We start from the raw sequence: 18938 nt of genomic DNA on the forward strand, positions 1-18938 counted from the left end.
AGGAGAAATTGTCTTGGAACACTTAAGAGTCTTAGCAGGAAGAGTGGTTGAAATGATGGTAGATTGTGAGAGCTAGGTTGGATTCCTAAAGAAGGAAAGCCAATAGTTTTGACTGATTGGACGATGATGGGAAGGTTAAAGGCTAGCAGCAGCTATTTCGTCAAAGAGCAGTGGGGTTGGGGAGTGAGAGAGCTAGAAGAATAGGAGTTGGGACAATGGTGGGAATTTTGCATTTCAGATTGCCCAGTACTAGAGGATGATGAAGTCCAGGGAATGGGTGGTAGAAGAGTTAAGGGAGAGAAGTTCATTTGAGTTTAGGTCGTCAGAATTAGGGAATTGGATAGATTTCTTTTCTCTCTTTTTAAATGATGCAGAATCAGTAAAGGTATGAATAATTCAAAAGTGCAAGTAGTGTTCCCAGGCTATGTACTTTAAGTTTCCTGTTGCCCATTCAGACCTGATAGAAATTGGCTGGCAGAGAAAGGCAAAGGTTTCTTGTGATAGAGTGCCTCAGTATCCAGGTGTTTTGGTTTGTTAACTGGCTTAGGGAGACCCCTGGTGAAAGAGATGCCTTCCACTTACTGTGACAGGATTTGCCATTTAACCAGATATTTAGGGACTGTGACTCATGTCATTGACTCTCCTGTTTGGGTTAACACCTCATTTGCACGACTTATGACAGTGAAGACGAGGGCTGGATAATCTTTACGAGCTTACTTAGGATCTCTTTTGGTTTAGTATTTCATAATGTATTGTAGTTTCTTCCTCTTGACATTGTGTTCTTTCGCCCATAAGCATAATATAATATATTCATGCTTTATATATTGAAATCTATAAACTGAAATAAATGATTACGTTGTGCTTTGGTTACAGAAAAAAATAAAAGACATAGTCTCTAACTTATAAACCAAAAAGGAAGACATATTTCAAAATTTGATTTTTCTTTTTTCCTTTATGTAAGTATAGCTGAACATTTTCAACCATGTATGAAGTAGAAGGTTTTGCTGTTATTGTTATAATTTAACACAAATTTATGAGTCTCCTGAAAAAGCACAGCAGGAACACAGAAATAATTGAGAAATTGCCTTTATTCTCATGAAGTTAACTCAAGGTTGAATAAAATGTTGCCTTCCCACTAGGCTTGGAACTTTGCATCCTGAGACTCTAATGCAACATGCCATATTAAATATTTCATTTTGTAGATGAGGAAACTGGTTTAGACAGGTTTAGTAATTTGCATAAGATAGTAAAGCTGGAAAATGGTGGAAATGGTATGTAAGTCCATGTGACTCCATCTCTAACTCCTCTCCTGTTTTCCATTATATCATGTTGCACATGCCTGTACAACTTGCTTGTTTTTGTTATTGTTCCCATTTGTTTACCTTGCTTCATTATTTGTTACTATTGATTATTCTTTCCATCTTGGAAACCTCTAGTTTTCAGTTTTGTAACACTATACTTCCCTGTTTTCCCTCTCAGTATTCCATGTCCTTTTCTTGTTTCGTTTTGTTTCTGTTTTTTGAGACAGGGTCTCACTCTGTCACCCAGGTTGGAGTGCAGTGGGCTGTCTTCGCTCACTGCAGCCTCTGCCTCCCAGACTCAAACGATCCTCCCACCTCAGCCTCCTGAGTAGCTGGGACTATAAGCACATGCCACCACGGCTGGCACATTTTTGTATTTTTCATAGTGACAGGGTTTTGCCATGTTGCCTGGGCCGGTCTCAAACCCCTGAACTCAAGCACTCCACCTGTCTCAACCTCCCAAAGTGCTGGGATTACAGATCCGAGCCACTGTGCCCAACCATCCTTTTCTTTACATACAAGTGTCTCCCAGGTTCTGTCTTCAGATCTTCCCTTTCTCCATGCTCACCCACTTGGCATCACCCACTTCTGTTGCCTCTGGCCTTGCTACGATGCTGATGACTCTTAAATCTACTTCACTCATTTGCTGTCTTTACCGAACGTAGATCTGCATTTCCAGCTGCACATCAAACACATCTAGAATGTTTTTTCCATGTGTCAGTAGAACTTCTTTTTCTTTTCCTTTTTTTTTGAGATGAAGTCTCACTCTTGTCCCCCAGGCTTAAGTGCAATAGCACGATCTCAGCTTGCTGCAACCTCCGCCTCCTGGATTCAAGCGATTCTACTGCCTCAGCCTCCTGAGTAGCGGGGATTACAGATGCCTGCCACCACACCCGGCTAATTTTTATATTTTCAGTAGAGATGGGTTTCACTATGTTGGCCAGGCTGGTCTCGAACTCCTGACCTCAGGTGATCCGCCTGCCTCGGCCTCCCAAAGTGTTAAGATTACAGGCGTGAGCAACCACACCCGGCCTCTTCTTTTTCTTTTCTTTTCTTTTTTTTTCTGAGAAGAGTTTCACTGTTGTTGCCCAGGCTGGAGTACAGTGGCTCAATCTTGGCTCACCGCAACCTCTGCCTCCCGGGTTCAAGCGATTCTCTTGCCTCAACTTCCTGAGTAGCTGGGATTACAGGTGCCTGCCACCATGCCCGGCTAATTTTGTATTTTTAGTAGAGACAGGGTTTCTCTGTGTTGGTCAGGCTGATCTCAAACTCCCAACCACAGATTATCTGCCCACCTCGGCCTCTCAAAGTGTTAGGATTACAGGCGTGACCCACTGCAGCCAGCCAGATAGAACTTCCTGTAATTGAATGGGTCTTTTTCTCAAAATGTCATTTTCCCCCTATTTCAATTGTTTTATTAATGGTATCTAGCACTGTTGCCTACTTTAGTCATATTTGGCTATCTTCTCTCCCTCGTCTCTCTTTATTCACTGTCACCTGTTCCTTCCAGCTCTGTAATTTTTAACGTATTTTTCCTTTTTTCTGTTTTCTCAGCTATTATGCTAATTTCAGATTCTATTAATAACATTATGCCTGGCCTTTGACATACACGAATAGCATACATGACTTCAGATCATTCTGTATGTCACCCATACAGAAGCCCACAATGTCTATTCTACTTATAGGACTCTTTAACATAGCATTTAGTATTCTCTTGATTTTCCCAACCTTCCTTTTTAGCTTCATCACCCCCAAGTCTTCTTCATATGCCTTTTTTTTTTTTTTTTTTTTTTTTTTTTTGAGACAGAGTCTGGCTCTGTCACCCAGGCTGGAGTGCAGTGGCCGGATCTCTGCTCACCGCAAGCTCCTCCTCCCGGGTTTACGCCATTCTCCTGCCTCAGCCTCCGGAGTAGCTGGGACTACAGGCGCCCGCCACCTCGCCCGGCTAGTTTTTTGTACTTTTTAGTAGAGACAGGGTTTCACCGTGTTAGCCAGGATGGTCTCGATCTCCTGACCTCGTGATCCGCCCGTCTCGGCCTCCCAAAGTGCTGGGATTACAGGCTTGAGCCACCGCGCCCGGCCCTTCATATGCCTTTATACTTCAGCCCAACTAGGTTACCTACTAGTCTGCAAATAGGTCCTACTGCTTCTGTCTTTCATGTTATGGCTTCTTTGTTTTTTGTTTTGTTTTGTTTTTGGAGACAGAGTCTCTCACTTTTGCCCAGGTTGGAGTGCAGTGGTGTGATCTCAGCTCACTGCAACCCCCACCTCCCAGGTTCAAGCGATTCTTATGCCCCAGCCTCCCAAGTGGCTGGGATTACAGGCGCCCGCTATCATGCCCGGCTAATTTTTGTATTTTTGGTAGAGTAATTTGGTACTTTTAGTAATTTTGTATTTTAGTTTCACCATGTTGGCCAGGCTGGTCATGAACTTCTGAGCTCGTGATCCACCCGCCTCAGCCTCCCAAAGTGCTGGGATTACAGGCGTGAGCCACCACACCCATCCTCCTTTTCTTAAAAATTTAATCTTCAGCCGGGCATGGTGGCTCATGCCTGTAATCCCAGCACTTTGGGAGGCCTCGGCGGGCTGATCACCTGAGGTCAGGAGTTCACGACCAGCCTGGCCAACATGGTAAAACCCCATCTCTACTAAAAATACAAAAATTAGCTGGGCATTATGGTGGATGCCTGTAATCCCAGCTACTCGGGGGGAGGCTGAGGCAGGAGAATCGCTTGAACCCGGGAGGCGGAGGTTGCAGTGAGCTGAGATCTCGCCATTGCGTTCCAGCCTGGGCAATGAGAGCAATACTCCACCTCAAAAAAAAAAAAAAAAAAAAAAAAAAGAAAGAAAAGAAAGGAAGGAAAAAGCATACCACCTATGTAGGAATACCATGTATATATTTTTAGCTATATACATGTAATCTGCATTCCAGTCTTTTATTTGATATGTTAGGGAAATTTTGTTTCCTAGAAGCTAGAGATTCTAGAATGGAATGTCATATAGGTATGTATTTTTAGAAGTTTTTAGGGTTGTAGAATAATTGAATGTTACAGAAGAAAATCTTGTTGATTTCAATGTAGTATTTGTTTTATGAGCATTTTGTCACCTAAGGGGTGTTCTAGGTGTATCAAGTACTCCCAGTGTACATTTGACTTCAGGTCTTTTGATTTTACCTGACATCTAAAAATCACAAGTCTTCAGGCAGCTCCATACCTCTCTTGTGTCATTAGTACGTTATTTTATCTAAGTTGCCATTAACTTGAATTTCACTTTGTTTTTTTGATACACTGTCTCGCTCCATAGCCCAGGCTGGAGTGCAGTGGCGTGATCTAGGCTTACTGCAACCTATGCCTCCTAAGCTCAAGCGATTCTCTTGCCTCAGCCTCCTGAGTAGCTGGTATTACAGGTGCACACCTCTACTGCCTGGCTACTTTTTGTATTTTTAGTAGAGATGGGGTTTCACCATGTTGACCAGGCTGGTCTTGAATGCCTGACCTCAAATGATCCACCTGCCTTGGCCTCCCAAAGTGTTGGGATTACAGGCATGAGCCACCATGCCCAGCCTCACATTTCTTCTTTAGCTCTTGTTTCATGCTGTGTCCTGTGGATAAATAATTTGGACCTTTGGTAAATTTGCCTTAATATAGCCTATTTTCCTGGCCATTTGGGAGGCTGGGGCAGGAGGATTGGTTGAGCCCAGGAATTCAATGCTGCAGTGAGTTATGAAGGCGTCACTGTACTGGGTAGGTCCATAGTTTGTTTTTTCCTTTTAAAGGATGTCCTTACACTTCTGTTGACAGAGTGATGCCCTGTCTCAAGAACAAAAACAAGCAGAACTGTAACTTTTGTGAAAAAAAAGTAACCTTTTAAATAACTTTTTGTGTGTGTGTTTTACATAGTTTTGATGGTGGACATGTGTTAATTCCTTTGCTACCATCCATTCCCTTTTGCTTCTTTTAGTGGTAGGCTGTGTTCTTCTCTCATTTTCAACCCTTTGGATTCTCATTCCTAACTCCAGGGTACCATGATTAACTTAATCTACTTTATTTTTATTTATTTATTTTGAGACAGGGTCTTTCTGTGTCGCTCAGGCCAAAGTATGGCAGTGCAGTCACAACTCGCTGTAGCCTCGACCTCCTGAGCTCCCACCTCAGCCTCTCGAGTAGCTGGTACTACTGACTCACACCAGCACGTTTGCCCAATTTTTTTTTTTTTTTTTTTTTGTAGAGACAGGATGTCCCTATGTTGCCCAGGCTGGTCATGAGCTCTGAGGCTCAAGCGATCCTCTCGCCTTGACCTCCCAAAGTACTGGGATTATGGGCGTGAGCCACCACTTCTGGCCTAGATTAGTCTACTTTAAATCCTCCTAACTGCTCCCCACCTCACCTCCATTCCTGCGCAAGTTACATAATGCTAGTGAGTGCTTCTGGGAAAGAAAAGTTTTCTGTTTCTTTCTGTAGAGCTACTGAAAGAGACCCTTTCTCTCCTTCAAAATGGTGTCATATGAAATTTGAGGTGTGGAATGGCTGCAGCCGTTGTTGCCAAGATTGGATGCAGCCTGAGGATGAACCTACTCATGGAACAGGGCAGAACCAAGAGAATGGCAGATAAGTGAAACTACAACCCTGATGACATTGTAAATCTCTGGATCAGACTTCCTCTGGATGTTTCAATTTGAGACAGTAAAGTCCATCCCTCTCCCTCCCCTTTTTAAGTGAGTTAGAATTGGCACTTGTAGATATAATTTGTGTGTGTGTGTGTGTGTGTGTGTATAAAATACCAAGTTTTTTTGGTACATTTAGAACTTTCCATTTCTTCTCTTAGGAACATTTATTATATAACTACTGGATGAAAGGCACTGGCATAGACATTAATAATATAGAGATATAAATGAGATATATTTCTTATCTTTATTATTCTTATAGATAGTGTGAAGAAACAGGCATAATGAGATGAATAAGATAAAGCATTATAGGTACAAACCATAGACAGTACTAAAGGTAGAAAGGCTTTTCACTAGTTACCATAGAAGAAAGTGATGGAAGAAAAGATTTCCGTCACTGCTTATGACACTAGGAGGGTGACAAAATAAGAAGGACCTGCACCATAAGTCTACAGCTATCTTGTTGTTACTAGTGGTTTAATTTCAGCAAAGCATTATTTGTCACATTAAATGAGTACTAATTTGGGTTTGTATTTCATTTGTGAATTTGTTGGCATTATAATGTGAGAGCTATAAAGAGTATATTCCTGATTGTATTTATATATACATGTAAATTTGTCAGTGACTGGGTAGGTCTACAGTTTGTTTTGTCCTTTTAAAAGATGTCCTTACACTACTGTACTAAATTTTGAGAAACACTAGTAGAAGTGGGCACTAGGGAATCATTGAAGATTGAGACAGTGGAGGGATGGAGGACAGGATTGTAGGTAGAGACATTTCTTCATTTAGGTTGATAATAAGTGTTTGAATTAAAGTGTGAGAGTGAGATTTGAGAAAAAGGTACAAGATACATTAACCAAAAAGACTTCGTGACTGATTAGACTTGTGAGTTGAGGGAAAAAACCCGGGTATCTGGTCAGTGACTGGATAGATGATGCTGCTGGTCAGAAAAATAGAAATTGTAGAAAGAAGTAATAGGTTTTTCTGGCTGAGGTAGGAGTTTGGGGGTAGAAGGAAATGATAACATCTGTTTTCAAAATGTTGAATTTAAGGTGCCTTTTAAACATTTAGGTTAATAATTTCTGTAATATAGGAGACAGATCAGGAACAGGGATATAATTTAGAAGTCTTCAGCAGTTAGAAAGTAAATGAAACCATGAAATTACAGCCATCCTTTGATATCTGCAGGGAATTGGTTCCAAGAACCCCAGGGAATACTAAAATCTGAGGATATTCAAGTCCCTGATATGAAATGTTATAATATTTGCACATAACCTGTGCATATCTTCCCATATAATTTCAGTCATTTCTAGATAATAGCTAATATAGTATAAATACTATGTAGTTGTTATACTGTATTTTAAAATGTGTGTGTGTGTGTGTGTGTGTGTGTATCCCCCCACCCTGGAATATTTTTGATCTGCAGTTGGTTGAATCTACAGATGCAGAACCAGTGGATACGGAGGGCTGGCTGTATGGTATTACACAGGAAGAGTTTACTGAGTGAGAAATGAGGTCAAGGATAGTCTAGGTGGTCTTAGAAAAGCAGTCAGCAAAGGGTTTTGAGAAAAGAAGAAAATGTTTCTTGAGAAGATTAATTTTAAGGTAACATATTAAATGCTGCAATGTATTTAAGGCTTTGGCATTCTTTCCAACTCATATATTGTCCTCAGCAATAGATTAGATTACTCACCTTAACCTATGTCATTTCTATTCAAGTCTGTAGAACTTTTTCATCTTCTTTTCTTCCTCTTTTTTTTTTTTTTTTGCATAAGTATCAATTAAGGGGAAAAAAACAAAACCATGTTTACAATTGATTAGGTTCCCTACAGATATACATGGTATCTGATCAGAATAGGGAATATTTTTAAAGCAAGAAGCTAACAGTTTCTTTTCACACCTACAGTCCTTGATACATGGAAGGAAATCTGATTGTGAAGACCTCTGTTCATACAGAATACCCTTAAAGATGTAGGCTAGTCTTATTTCATACCTAAGTGATATACAAGTGTGTCAATAATCGTTAATAGTGAAATTTTCCATCAACACAGGATGCCTATGAGAATAAGATGATACAATTCCAGAGTATTTTGACAGTAGAAACTTGGATGTTAAAAATGAGGAGCTATGAGATATGTCTAATTATATATAAGGCAACAAACAGTCCTTTTGGCAATTCCTTGAATTTAAGAATGAAAATACTGGTTACATATGTTTTAAGATACCATTTTGGAACTACTTAAAAAATACTTGACCAGGCATGGTGGCTCACCCCTATAATCTCAGCACTTTGGGAAACTGAGACAGGAGGATCTCTTGAACCGAGGAGTTTGAGACCAGCCTAGGCAACACAGGGAGACCCTGCCTCTACAAAAAAAAAACCAAAAAATTAGCCAGATGTGGTAGTGTGTGCCTGTGGTCCCAAGCTACTCAGAAGGCTGATGTGGATGCATTGCTTGAGCCTAGAGGTCCATGCTGCAGTGATCTGTGATCACGGCATTGCCATGCCAGCCTGGGTGACAGAGTAAGACCTGGTCTCAAAATAAAAAACAAACTTCCTTTTCCTTCTCCTTATTGTGTGTTTGCATAAAGGTATTTATTAGACATGTGCACACATTCGTGGTTCAACTCTTATTCATCTCGGGAAATCAGGACAATGTCTGGCGAATTTGAAATCATTTACTGACATCTATCATCTAGCATGGTACAGGATGGATTTTGGAAACCATTCAGGTTTGACTCACTAGATTTCAGAAAGTCTGGATAAATTACATTCATATTTATGATGGTTCAATTTAATCAATCTCTGTTTGCACCGAAGCAAAACCACATATTGACTTTGGACCTATGCAAAGTATATAGGGCCATAGTGAGAAAGGGGAGAGGTTAAACTTGAAAATGATGATGGAAGAAATTTCAGTGGCCACAGATTAATTTCCACTGCCTCAGTAAGAAATTGATCCAAGATAATTTGAGATGGGGTGTGTGAATGTTACAAAATGCACATAATAATTTCAGTGTTCTATAATTTTTACAGTAGTAAATTTGCTGTGGTTTGTACATCTTCAAGGTATATCAAGAATCTCACCACTTCTTACCATCTCTATCACTAACAATCTTGGGCCAATCCATCATTATCTCTTGCTTGTATTATTGCTGTAGTCTCTTAAATTTTACTGTATTTTGGAATCACATGAAGATTTTTTAAAATACTGATGGCTGGCTTCCACCAGCAGTCATTCTGGTTTAACTGGGTTGCAATCGAGACATCAAGACTTATTTAAAAGCTTCTGGTGTTTCTAATACACACTGCCCTAATAATCAGAACACCAATAATCTTTCCCTGAAGTAATTCCTTTTGACCGTGTTTTTCTTCTGGTAGATGTATTAATTTAATATGGGACCTTTCCGTTTTCTAAAGTTTTAGAAATAAGTCCTAGTGTATCCATTAGGCTTCTTAGTTGTGAGCAATGAAAGCTGACTCTGGTGGATTTAAGCAGAAATAAACTTTACTGATAGAATATTGAGTGGTTTACAGAGTTGGTAGAAGGCTTGAACCTAGAAAAAGTACAGGAACAAAGGGGAGGCTAAACAACTAGCACCATGGCAAAACTCATGCCAACGCGACCATTACGGCTGTGTCTGCTGAATAATGACTAGATGCTGCTGATTGCACTTCTGGGTGTGCTGGTCACTCCAGTCCACTACTGGTTCTGCTGCCTTCTGAAACTAGATACTGCTTTCACTATTGCTGTCATCAGAAAGAATTCTTTATTGTCTCTGCTCTTTGTTACTAGGCTCCACATTCAAAATTGCTGATGGGCACATCTCTATGGGTAAGCATAGGCTGCCAGCAGGGCATATGGAAAACCATCTACATTTTCATTTTTAATAGTGGAAAATAGGCTCTGTTTTGCACCAAAATTTATGAAGTTAGGAATTCTTCAAACACAAGCAAGGGCTTGATATGCTTGGAGCCAACAAAATGACAGAAGTCTACTACACATGGTATATCTTACAATGTGTTCTTTATTTTAGACATCAGTTCATTGTTTGTCAGACTAACAGGCCAGAACATACTGGTGTTTTTACATAATTATTTTTAAACCTTTAGAGACTGCTACCACTTGTCCCTTAGCAAGCAGTAAGAGATAAATGACTAAGTAGCAAGCAAATTAATAAGAAAACTTGTACATATAGCTTCTTATGAGTACGTACTTACTATCTTTGGAGGTATAGATAACAGTGTATGTATAAAATAGCATATTTCTAAATAATGAAAATGTTCTGAGTTTCTATGATGGAAATAGTATGTCAATATTATGTCTCAGCACTCTTCAATTGAATTATAATGTGGGCTACAGATATAATACATGTATGTAATTTTTAACTGCAAAGTAAGAAGAAGCCAAGTGCAATGGCTCATGCTTGTAATCCTAGCACTTTGGGAGGCTGAGGTGGAAGGATTGGTTGAGGCCAGGAGTTCAAGACTAGCCTGGGCAATATAGCAAGGCCCTGTCTTTACAAAAAAACTAAAAAATTAGCATGTACCTATAATACCAACTACTTGGAAGACGGTGGTGGAAGGATCACTTGAGCCCAGTAGTTCGAGGCTGCCATAAACCATGATTGTGGCATTGCACTCCAGGCTGGGCAGTACAGCAAGACCCTGTCTCTAAAAAAAGGGGAAAACAAGTAAAAAGAAACACATTTGATTTTAATAATAATTTAACTTAATAATTTCAAATATTATTTCAACATGTAGTCAGTATAAATATTTAGGGGATAGGTTATATTCTTTCAATACTAAGTCTTCAAAACCTAGTATATATTTTACACTTAGAGCATAGCTCAATTCAGACTGGTCACATATCAAGTGCTTAATAGCCACATTTAGCCAAATGGCTACCAAATTGGACAGTGCAGTTCTGTGGCATTCTGTAAAATACTATGTGACTTGCCAGTACTGCCTGCTAAACATACTATGGTTAATGAAGTGTTTGGTTATCCATTCTCAAAAAAGAAAACAAAGTAGCTTTTAAAATCCAACACAGGTCTGGGCACAGTGCCCACGCCTGTAATCCCAACACTTTGGGAGGCTGAGATGGGTGGATCACTTGAGGTCAGGAGTTCAAGACCAGCCTGGCCAACATGATGAAACCCTGTCTCTACTAAAAATACAGAAATTAGCTAGGCATGGTGGTGTATGCCTGTAATCCCAGCTACTTGGGAGGCTGAGGCAGGAGAATGGCTTGAACCAGGGATGCAGAGGTTGTGGTGAACCAAGATCGTGCCATTGGACTCCAGCTTGGGCAACAAGAGCAAAAAATTCTGTCATAAATAAATAAATAAATAAATCCAACACAGTAGTTTTACTTGATTTTGCAGTGTTCTATAATTTTTTTGTGTGTGGTGGAGGGAGAGGAGGCTTGAAATGGGGAAAAGGAGCCTAATTATTTTCTGTAGATTTTGTTTTTGTTTGTTATTTTTATTCTTGGAAAATTTAACTTTGCAGGGGATTGAGAGTGAGGAAGGCAACATGTTGTAGTGCATGCAGAGTTTGTTTGTGAATAATCAAATTAATCATATTTTATGACATTTAACATATATATCACTACTGAGCTTAGTATCTGATGGTTTGAAAATTAAAAAGCTGGTAGTGACTGACTATGCTTGATATTTTGTCTATCACATATGACTTATTTTCCATAGATAATTCATTTTGGCAGTAAATTTTGTGTTCTAATTATTTTTATTCTTGCAGGCTGCTGAATCAGGAATAATAAAAGTTAAAACAATTGCTGCACGAAACACCGAAATTTTGGCAGGTAATTTTATGTATTAAAAATTTAATAATAAACAAAAATTTGACTAATAGTAAAAGTAGAATCTTTATTGTAAAAGCCATCAGTTTTCTGTAATATCTCTTCCTTATGACCTAACATATGCTATTCGTAATGATACAGAATGGGCAAAAGTCCATAACTTATGAACTGATTGTGTTTCCCAGAGATGAATGCTATAAAAATCTCTGAAATCAGAAACCTTAACACTACTAACTCCTTTAAGGCAAGAAATTTTTTTCTTACTCATCTTTGCATTCTCCTCCACTTCTTGCTAATCACCTGAGACACACCATAAAAAGCATTCAGTAATATTTGTTCCATTGAATTGAATGAAAGATTGGTTCTCAGTCCACCTTCTATGATCTACTTTCTCTTTAATATAATACAAACAATTCATAACGTAGTCTTCTGTATTTAGTTTACCATATGAATTTTGAGTCTTGGGACTAAGGCAATATGATCATGAAAAAAGAATGAGAGTGAAGTAGAGAAAAGAAAACAAAACTATTTTCTTACCTTCTCTTGATTGAACCCGGTTTTCAAGGAGGAATTTTCAGGAGTTTCTCTTTGGCATCCTTCTTTTCTACCCAGTCCACTCCTTTCTCTTCCTTGGTGCCTTTTGTTCTTGCCTCAGTAATGAACATGGAAAAGAGGTAAACTGACTTTTTTTTGTTGTTTTTTTTGAGTCTGTTATATGCAAGGCACTTGTGTTATTCTATCTTACATAACAACCTTGTGGGGAACTATTATCTTATTTGATAGTAGAGCAAACTGAGATGTGAAGAAGTTAAGTTACTTGCCCAAGGTCACTGGAAAAGTGGTGGAACCAGATTAAAATCCAGGAGTGTTCGGGAGCCCATGGTCTTCCTGCTACAGTGTGCTACCATGGTATCACCAGGTTTCCACGTTAGCTACTTACTCCCAAGTATTCCATACGTAACCAGTGCTTGTTTCAGTGATCCTTTAATCTGCATTTCCAGTTCCAGTAGTGCTGTTGATCTCAGCTAATCTATGAGGAAAGTAGTCCTATTAAATTGATTTATACAAAGTCCCAATAGTAAATAATCTCTTTAACTTTCATATATTTTACATTTTTTAAAAGGGATACCAGTAAGTCTGTAACTGGTGGGATTTCAGAGTGTTATGAAATGAAATGAAGATTTTTGGGGGCAGATTAAGGATCAGGGGGCAAGAGTGGATTTTGCTTAGGCTATCCAACTTTGCTGGAAATTTCCCCTTAGGGTAAGCTCTCCTCAATTACATCTGTTTCCCACAGCTTTTTCCCTGATTTTGAACAGTCTATCAAAACACCAAATAGTTTTATAACATTATGCACAGAAGTGAATAATGCTCTGTGTGATTTTGAGAAGGGGTATAGTGAAAGTGGTGGGTAAAGGCAGAGGTGCACATCGTTGGGTTAGGAAGGTTGGCAAGTGGGTTTTTTTTGTTTGTTTTTCTGTTTGTTTTTCCTGAGACTTTTCCTCAATTTTGATCTTGTCGCCCCTGCTGGAGTGCAATGGTGTGATCTCAGCTTACTGCAACCTCTGCCTTCTGGGTTCAAGCAATTCTCCTGCCTCAGCCTCCTGAGTAGCTGAGATTTCAGGTGCCCACCACCACACCTGGCTAATTTTTGTATTTTTAGTAGAGACAGGGTTTCATCATGTTGACCAGGCTGGTCTCGAACTCCTGACCTCATGGTCTTCCTGCCTCAGCCTCTCAAAGTGTTGGGATTACAGGCGTGAGCCACTGCGCCCGGCCAGCATGTGGGTTTTAACGGGAGACGTAGGCAGTTAGGCAGATTAGCGACTGTGGGGAAATTGATGTTTAAAGATAAATGATGACCTGGATATTTTTATGTTGGAGACTTACCATAGGCCAATCATATTCGAATATCACTGTAAATATTTGAAATATTTACTGTTGTTAATATCATTGTTGATACAGTGGTAAGTCCTTAATTATTCTCCAGTTATACAAATTTTCATTGGTTTTATAGTTTGTGAAAGACTTTTTTTTAAAAAATGACTGATTTCCTCAGAAGATCACTGTTATTCCAGCATTCTATCCCATGTAAAATGTCTAATTAATTACTCTTAAGATGAGTAAGAAAAATTTTGACTTAGTTGGTATGATTTAAATATATAGGCAGGCTTTTAATTTCATTTTAATTCCATTAGCGTTATTCAAATCAAGTTAGAACAGATCTGTATGCAAATACAATTAATAGTCATGCTTTGATCTTCATAGTATCCAGAGCTATATACTTGAGGAGGTATATTCGCACTTAAACTTTATCCTAGTATTTTTTATGAAGTATTTAAAATAATTAATACCTAAAAGTTACAGATTAATAGACCACTGTCATCCTGAAAATCAGAGGCTCTTCAAAACAGAGTTTAAATTAGTCAGTATATAGTTTCTAAACTGTATAATTAAGACTACAGTTAATACTGAGAAAAAATTTTAGTTAACTTTTTAAAATTTCCTGAGAAGTATTTACTTCTTTATGGCACTTGAGACTATAGGAGACTATACAACTTTTGTGCTTTAATGTATGTCAAAAATACCAAACAATTGAGGAGTCTCAAATGAGACTGGATATTGAAATCTCATATGTCTCTGCATATTCAGAATATATAAAGATTTGTTGTAAGAATGATAACTTTTAATTTGGATCAAGTAGTTTAATTAATGATACTTGGCATAGATTGCTAGTCAACTTTAGTTTTCTTAGATTTATTTTCCAAGGGAATATTATTTATATTTCAGAATAAGTCTTTGCTTTACGTCTCCCCTTCTTTTAAGCATCCTCCTTTAATGTTTATTTTTCTTTGTTTTCACTGCTGTCATGAATGCTGACATAAGTGGGAATGCTATGCCAGGTAATGTCAGCATTGATTCAGATGTACAGATCATTATCTCAAAATTTCCATTTTCTTTAAAGATAAAACTTTGAAAATGAGAGATAGCAACATAAAGTTTTCATTTACAAGGCCAAATGCCTTAATCTTACATTTAATATTATATGAATATTATATATTACAAATTGTGTTTATTATCCTAGCTTATAGTATACTAAAAATTCAGAAATTATTTGTTATACAAAAATTACATAATCTGCTTTTTAAATAAATATTGTAACAAGGAAATCAATGAAGTTGTGGTATCTTTTAACATTGTATATTTAGCCCCTACCCCAAACCATAGTGGTTACATCTACCTGTGGCTGCTTTCAGCTGCTGTCAGTATACATAAAGAATTTTTACATAAATAATCAGTTGGTGTGACTTTTGTTGTTTTTTCACGTGTTGTTCCCTCATCTTCTTTTTAAAGAGCTCATAGCTAAAAGGTCTTTAAGTAGCAATGAGTAAATATACTTTGGAATTTTTTTCTGATTTTAAAAGGTAATTTATTTGCTTTTAAAATTTAATACATTTGTATTTATATTTTTAATATAATATATTTAATATCTTTTTAAAATAAATATGCTTGTCATATTTTACAAACATCTATAGAATATGTCATGTAACATATTCCTAATAAGTAAATAATTATGTAAGAATCATTAGAGGAGATATGAAGATGGGTAATGAAATTCATCTCCAGTCTATATGGAAATACAAGAAATACACTTCAAAGAAATGTTTGTGCCCTTCTTTCTGTTTAGCCTACCTTCTCCTTCATTTGGCTTTTGAAGACCTTTTCTAGAAACTTTTTCTTCTTGATGACATACTCCCTGAAGTCAGAGTCAACATCTTATTCTGACTTATGTTGCCAGTATTTAGCATCCTACATGGGAAATAGTAAGCCCTCTTTAAATGTAGGCTATGTTTTTCTATGTCTCTTTAATTTTACATGATTTGAGTACGTGAGTTTTATCATCTTAAGTTCATGTCAACCAGATAACAGAAAAATGAAGGAGTCTGACCCTCAGCATAGACTTTTAATACTATGTGGTTAATGCCAAGATGGAGGTATAGAGAGGGTTGTTATGGGGACATAGGGAAGGCACCTAACCCAGCCTGGGAATCCGAAGCTGAGTCTGGAAGCCTGAGGAAGACTTAGTCAGGCAAATAAAATATAAAAGTATAAAGTAAAGGGGACTTCTTAAATACATGAGGTTTGTGTATACAACTTGGTGTATTTGGATACACTATTGAGGTGTTGCCTGACTGTAAAGTATGAAGGGGGGGAATGGCTGTCAGGAATTTCATAAGGACCATTATGTGATATCCTGAGCAGCATGATGAGAAGAGTTTGAGTCAGAGAAGTGACACATTCATATTCATATTTTAAGTAAATTAGGATAGCAGTGTGGAGGGTATATTTCAGTGTATCATCATTTAGGCAGAGATCTTTTGAGAAGCTATTTCTAAAATCCAGGCTAGAAGACACGGGGGGCTGTAAATAATGCCATTTTCAGAAATTGACCTGTTGAGCCAGGGAGATTACATAGTTTATCTGTAGTACAGTGTGCTTTTGTTTATTCCTTTTAATTTTTAAAATTTACATTCTTATATCATTGGTATTTTTGTTATAAATATTTTTCTTTGATGCCAGTCTTTTTAAATGTTTTAAATTGCTGTATGATGGGGGGGGGATAGCATTAAGAGAAATACCTAATGTAGATGATGGGTTGATGAGTGCAGCAAACCACCACAGCATAACTGTGTGGTTACACAGCATGTAACCACACAGTTTGTTACATAGTTGTGTAACAACTGCACGTTCTGCACATGTATCCCAGAACTTAAAGTATAATAAAAAGAAATTTAATAAAATTGCTGTATGCTATTTCAGCAAGTGGATTATAGTTTAACGATTTCCTTATGCTAGGCATGTTTCAGTATTTAGAATTATTTCTTAATAAATTTCTAGTAGTGGGATTATAAGGTTAAAGGGTATGAATATGTTTAAAATTCTTAGAATATATTACCACACTGCTTTCCAAAAAGATGAAAAGTTTATACCTTTACCAACAATAAGTGAGCATATTTTTATAACCTCCTTGCCAGGATTATTATTTTTAAAAGTCTTTTGGTGATTAAATAGACAAATGAATTCTCACTTCCACTAGATGTTGATCATTTTCCCTGTATTAAATTATTCTTTTTTAAAATTTTACATTCATTTCTTCAAACTTTTGTGTTTTCCTTATCAAATTGCTTGAACTTTTGATACAGGAAAAATATTAACCTCCCATTATGTTGACATCATATTTTTTCTAGACCATTTACCTTTTAATTTTTTTATCTAGATGCTTTTCAGTTTTATATAACCTAACCAATTTTTCTGATTTCTTTTGTAGCTTTACACTTAGGATGACCTTCTCCTTCTACATAGTTGGTAGTCATTTTTATTTTATGGTTTGATTTTTCTTAGTAGTATGTTGGGTAATGGGAGGATTTAGATTTTTTCTTTTGCAAAATTACTAACCAATTGAGCCAACATCATTTGTTAAACAGCCCTTCCTTTTCCTGTAATGTGCTTTTAATGTGAAACTGCCTAGACTTTCATTTGTAGTCATTCTCGAATCATTTAAATATATTTTCAGACCTTTTGAACCCACTAAAATATTTTTAAATGTTGTTAGGAGTATCAGTCTTCCCCAGAGCTAGATTTAAGCATTTTGAGTATCAAAATAATGTCTAAGTCACATTTTCTTTCATAAGAATCGAAGTGTATTCTTTAATGGCTGTTAAAATTTTTTCACAATAAAACTTTTATTAACCCCATTAATATGATTCATAGTGGGGTATCCTAGTTTAATTCTCTTTTTCCAGGATAAAAACTGCAATTATGCAGTGAAAATGCTCAGAGCAAGGAAACCCCTAGTATATGGGGACCTGGTGGACCTTTTTCAGGTGTGTGAAAGTGCATCATTTGATCTCACAGTTATATAATTTGGAAATACAATATTTATCCAATACAGTGTTACAACACAAAGAGTTACACTTATTGAGGGACTTAGGTGGAAAATAAACTTTTTCTTTTATCCCTTTCCATAACCTATTTTTATGTTTTAATGAAAACAGAAACAAATAACTTTGATCAAAAAGAAGTAGCTTTTTTTTTTTTTTCCTGGAATGACATTCAAAATGGCTAAAGTAAAATGTCTTCTTTATATTGCTGTACAACCTTTTCCTCAGTATGATTTCTAAAATCTCAGTCTGTAGGAAGGTATTTATGTAAAGCTATCATTAACAAACATATTATTAAAGTTATTGTGGAGAGTGGATATCTCTCAGTTGGAAGAACAAGAATAATTTATACTTCTTTGGACTATTACCACTTTTTACAGAAGAAAAGGAAAAGCAGTAACTTTTTTCCTTATGATTTTTCTCTTACTGAATTATGATCTCAATACAGTGGATATGTTTTTGTTTTTCAAAGTATACTTCAGAAGACTTAGAATAAATAGATTTTATTGTTTTGTTGATAATTTATTCTAGATAACATAGAAACTTCCTTTTTTATTATTCTCATATAAACTGGGAGGGAAAACATGAGAAATAGATGTTTGATTCCTTTGAATTTCATTAAAATAAATTTAAAAATTAATTTTTATTACTACCTTAAGTTTATCTCAGCTTGATAGACCTGGTTGTAGCCAACATGTACACAGCATTTCACCATGACTCGCCTTATTTTGTCGATTTTCATATGCACAGTTTTTTCACCTTTTAACATCCCCTGATTGGTGTGCATGTTGCAGTTGATGGCATTTTAGAATCATTGTGAGCCAGGTGATGTTTTAGTTATCTTTTTCAATATGTGCATGAACTTGTTCATGGTTCTTCATGTTATTATCACATCAGTTGAGTTGCATGCATTGTTGATACCACATATGTTGAATTGAATTGCTATTTAAAATGTCACCCTGGTTATTGAAAACTTTCTGTTAACATCTTATGGTAAGATCAAAAAAGCACCAGCATCAAAACATGCAGAATGGGTGCCATTGACTTAGAAGAAAATCTCAGAGACAATAGTGAAGTACTCTTTCAAGAAATAAGGTGTTCATTCCTAGTGCTGTTGATGGCCCAGAGGATGAAATTGTGAAGAAGAATTCTAAGTGATTAGAAAGCATTGTGTCATAGTTTAATTGGCACTGATTTTTTTTTGTCA

General features: G+C 37.1%; 1 protein-coding gene across 3 annotated transcripts in view; it reads left to right on the top strand.

The window, feature by feature from the left end:
- MON2 (MON2 homolog, regulator of endosome-to-Golgi trafficking) overlaps positions 1–18938 on the top strand; it is a 126886-nt gene that overhangs the window by 5723 nt on the left and 102225 nt on the right. For all 3 annotated transcript variants that reach the window (XM_073020906.1, XM_008003875.3, XM_008003877.3), the window contains exon 2: positions 11729–11792. In XM_073020906.1, the coding sequence (XP_072877007.1) occupies positions 11729–11792 (64 nt within the window). The remainder of the gene's footprint in view (positions 1–11728; positions 11793–18938) is intronic.

Source organism: Chlorocebus sabaeus, chromosome 11, assembly GCF_047675955.1.
Source record: "Chlorocebus sabaeus isolate Y175 chromosome 11, mChlSab1.0.hap1, whole genome shotgun sequence".
NCBI lineage: Eukaryota > Metazoa > Chordata > Mammalia > Primates > Cercopithecidae > Chlorocebus > Chlorocebus sabaeus.